This window comes from Elephas maximus, chromosome 17, assembly GCF_024166365.1.
Source record: "Elephas maximus indicus isolate mEleMax1 chromosome 17, mEleMax1 primary haplotype, whole genome shotgun sequence".
NCBI classification, from domain to species: domain Eukaryota; kingdom Metazoa; phylum Chordata; class Mammalia; order Proboscidea; family Elephantidae; genus Elephas; species Elephas maximus.
In genome coordinates, this window is record NC_064835.1 from 42,826,535 (window position 1) to 42,829,243 (window position 2,709).

The following is a 2,709-nucleotide window of genomic DNA, read 5'->3' on the forward strand; positions in this document are numbered from 1 at the left end:
TTAAGAGTGACAGGTCACCACTATGTGTTTTACAGATTAGTTCATAATTATTCAGAATCTGACCCATCTCTTTCTCAGGGAGCATGGACTTCATCTCAGTTTTTTCTCCAAACTCAGAAGAATTTTATGATATTTAATCACACTACAGCCTACCCTCCCTTTGACACTTTGCACACTGCTGCAGCCCCCAAAAGATAAGCATATTGCTCCCTAGGGAGGACCTTCTTTTGCAAATCTGAGATAAAAGGTCAGCTGTAGTCTTGCCTTTACTTGTCAGGACTCATCAGTTCATCTCAGAATGAGGCTCCCTGTTCAGCTGCTGGGGCTGTTAATGCTCTGGATCCCTGGTGAGGAAGGAGGGGGGATGAGAAGGGAAAGGGGATGGGAGGGTGAGTTCTGGTGTTACAACTGCTTCTTGTGTGTATTCTGTCTGCAGGTTAGATGCACAAGTATTAGATCTGTGTGATTAAGGGGGAAAGAAAAGGAACAAGGATCAGTTCTCTGGACAAGAGCTTGACAAAGAAAGAGGCCCCTTTCAGACCTGCAGATCTCAGGCATTTTGTTACTGGATACATTTGGGGTATGAATCTAAATGAACCATAGAATGATTTATTAAAAAAACAAAAACTCTTAAACCTGAAGAAATAACACAAAGGATATCATGAAAATGACACGAAATGTTTGTACATAACCTTGCACTTCTCTCTCATTTCAGTGTCCAGTGGGGATATTGTGATGACTCAGGCTCCACTCTCCCTGCCCGTCACACTTGGAGAGCCAGCCACCATCTCCTGCAAGTCCAGTCAGAGCCTTGTACATAGTAATGAAAGCACCTATTTATACTGGTATCAGCAGAAGCCTGGCCAGCCTCCACGGCTCCTGATCTATGAGGTTTCTAACCGGTACTCTGGGGTCCCGGACAGGTTCAGTGGCAGTGGGTCAGGGACAGATTTCACTCTGAAAATCAGCAGGGTGGAGGCTGATGATGTTGCAGTTTATTACTGTCAGCAAAATGTACAACTTCCTCCCACAGTGGTACAGCCCTGCACAAAAATCTCCTGCTTGGGGTGGCCCAGCTGCCCAAGTGTGTGTGGCTTATGTGGAGAGCAGGCCCAGCAGATCCTGTGAGTCAGCTTAAGATGAAGATGCTGGAGAACTCAGGGGAATGGGTTACATCTGAGGGCCCTGGCCCATGACAGTCCAGGCTACACCTCAGACACCACCCATTTATGGCCCAATCAGCTTCACCAGCCATGACCTGGCAGAACCAGCAGGGAACACAGAGGGAGTTCAGGGGCCTCTGAGCAACCAGACCTGATGTAAGGAGAGCTGACTGAAAGCTGAGTCCTAATCCCCCTGCCTGTGTACATTTATCAGTTAAATTTAGTCAGCATAACAGTCAGACAATTGACACAGATTTGTGACAATACAGGTTGAATACAGATTAGATATATGATTTACAAATATTATCTCCCAGTTTGTAACTGGTCTTTTCATTCTTTTAACTGAGTTTTTGTAAAGCAAAAGTTGTAATTTTTAAAAAATTTTTATTGTGCTTTAAGTGAAAGTTTACAAATCAAGTCAGTCTTTCACAGAAAAATTTGTATATATCTTGCTACATAACTCCCAATTGCTCTCCCCCTAATAAGTCAACCCGCTCCCTCCCTCCACTCTCTCTTTTCATGTCCATTTTGCCAGCTTCTAACCCCCTCTTCCCTCTCATTTCCCCTCCAGGCAGGAGATGCCAACACAGTCTCAAGTGTTCTTTAAAGCCACCCTCTTGTAGTATATTTTGCTACAGCAACACTAGGTAACTAAGACATTATATTTGATACCTGATACTCCTGATATCACGATAAACAGAGAAAATATTGAAATTGTCAAGGATTTCATTTACTTGGATCCACAATCAACACACATGGAAACAGCAGTCAAGAAATCAAATGACATCTTGCACTGGGCAAATATGCTACAAAAGACCTCTTCAAATTGCTAACAAATAAAGATGCCACCTTGAAGACTAAGGTGGACCTGGCCCAAGCCATGGTATTTTCAATCACCTCATATGCATTTGAGAGCTGGGCAATTAATAAGGAAGACCAAAGAAGAATCGATATATTTAAATTATGGCATTGGTAAAGAATATTGAATATACCAGGGACTGCCAGAAGAAGGAATGAATCTGTCTTGGAAGGACTGCAAGAATACCCCTTAGACATGAGGATGGTGAGACTTTGTCTTATGTACTTTGGCCATGTTAAACAACAATTGAGATGTTTCAACAAACAGATGCAATGCTGGAGTTTCTCATTCATCTATGCCAAGAAATATGGAAGACAGCTTCCTGGCCAATTGACTGGGAGAGATCCATATTTATGCCTATTCCCAAGAAAGGTGATCCAACCAAAAGTGAAAATTATAGAACAATATCATTAATATCAAATGCCAGCAAAATTTTGATGAAGATCATTCAAAAACGGCTGCAGCAGTATATCAACAGGGAAGAGCCAGAAATTCAGGCTGATTTCAAATTATGGATAACATTGCTAAGAATGATAATTCCAGAACACTTAATTGTGCTCATAAATAACCTTTACATGGATCAAGAGGCAGTTGTTCAGACAGAACAAGGAGATACTTACTGGTTTAAGGTCAGGAAAGGTGTGCATCAAGGTTGTATTCTTTCACCATACCTAGTCAATCTGTATG

At 42.1% G+C, this 2,709-nt stretch overlaps 1 gene segment (V, D, J or C); it reads left to right on the forward strand.

The window, feature by feature from the left end:
• Window positions 1-298: 298 nt before the first annotated feature.
• Window positions 299-1,128, forward strand: LOC126060211 (immunoglobulin kappa variable 2D-29-like). The segment is given in 2 exon segments: window positions 299-347; window positions 716-1,128. Coding segments are annotated over 2 exon segments (462 nt in total).
• Window positions 1,129-2,709: the final 1,581 nt, after the last annotated feature.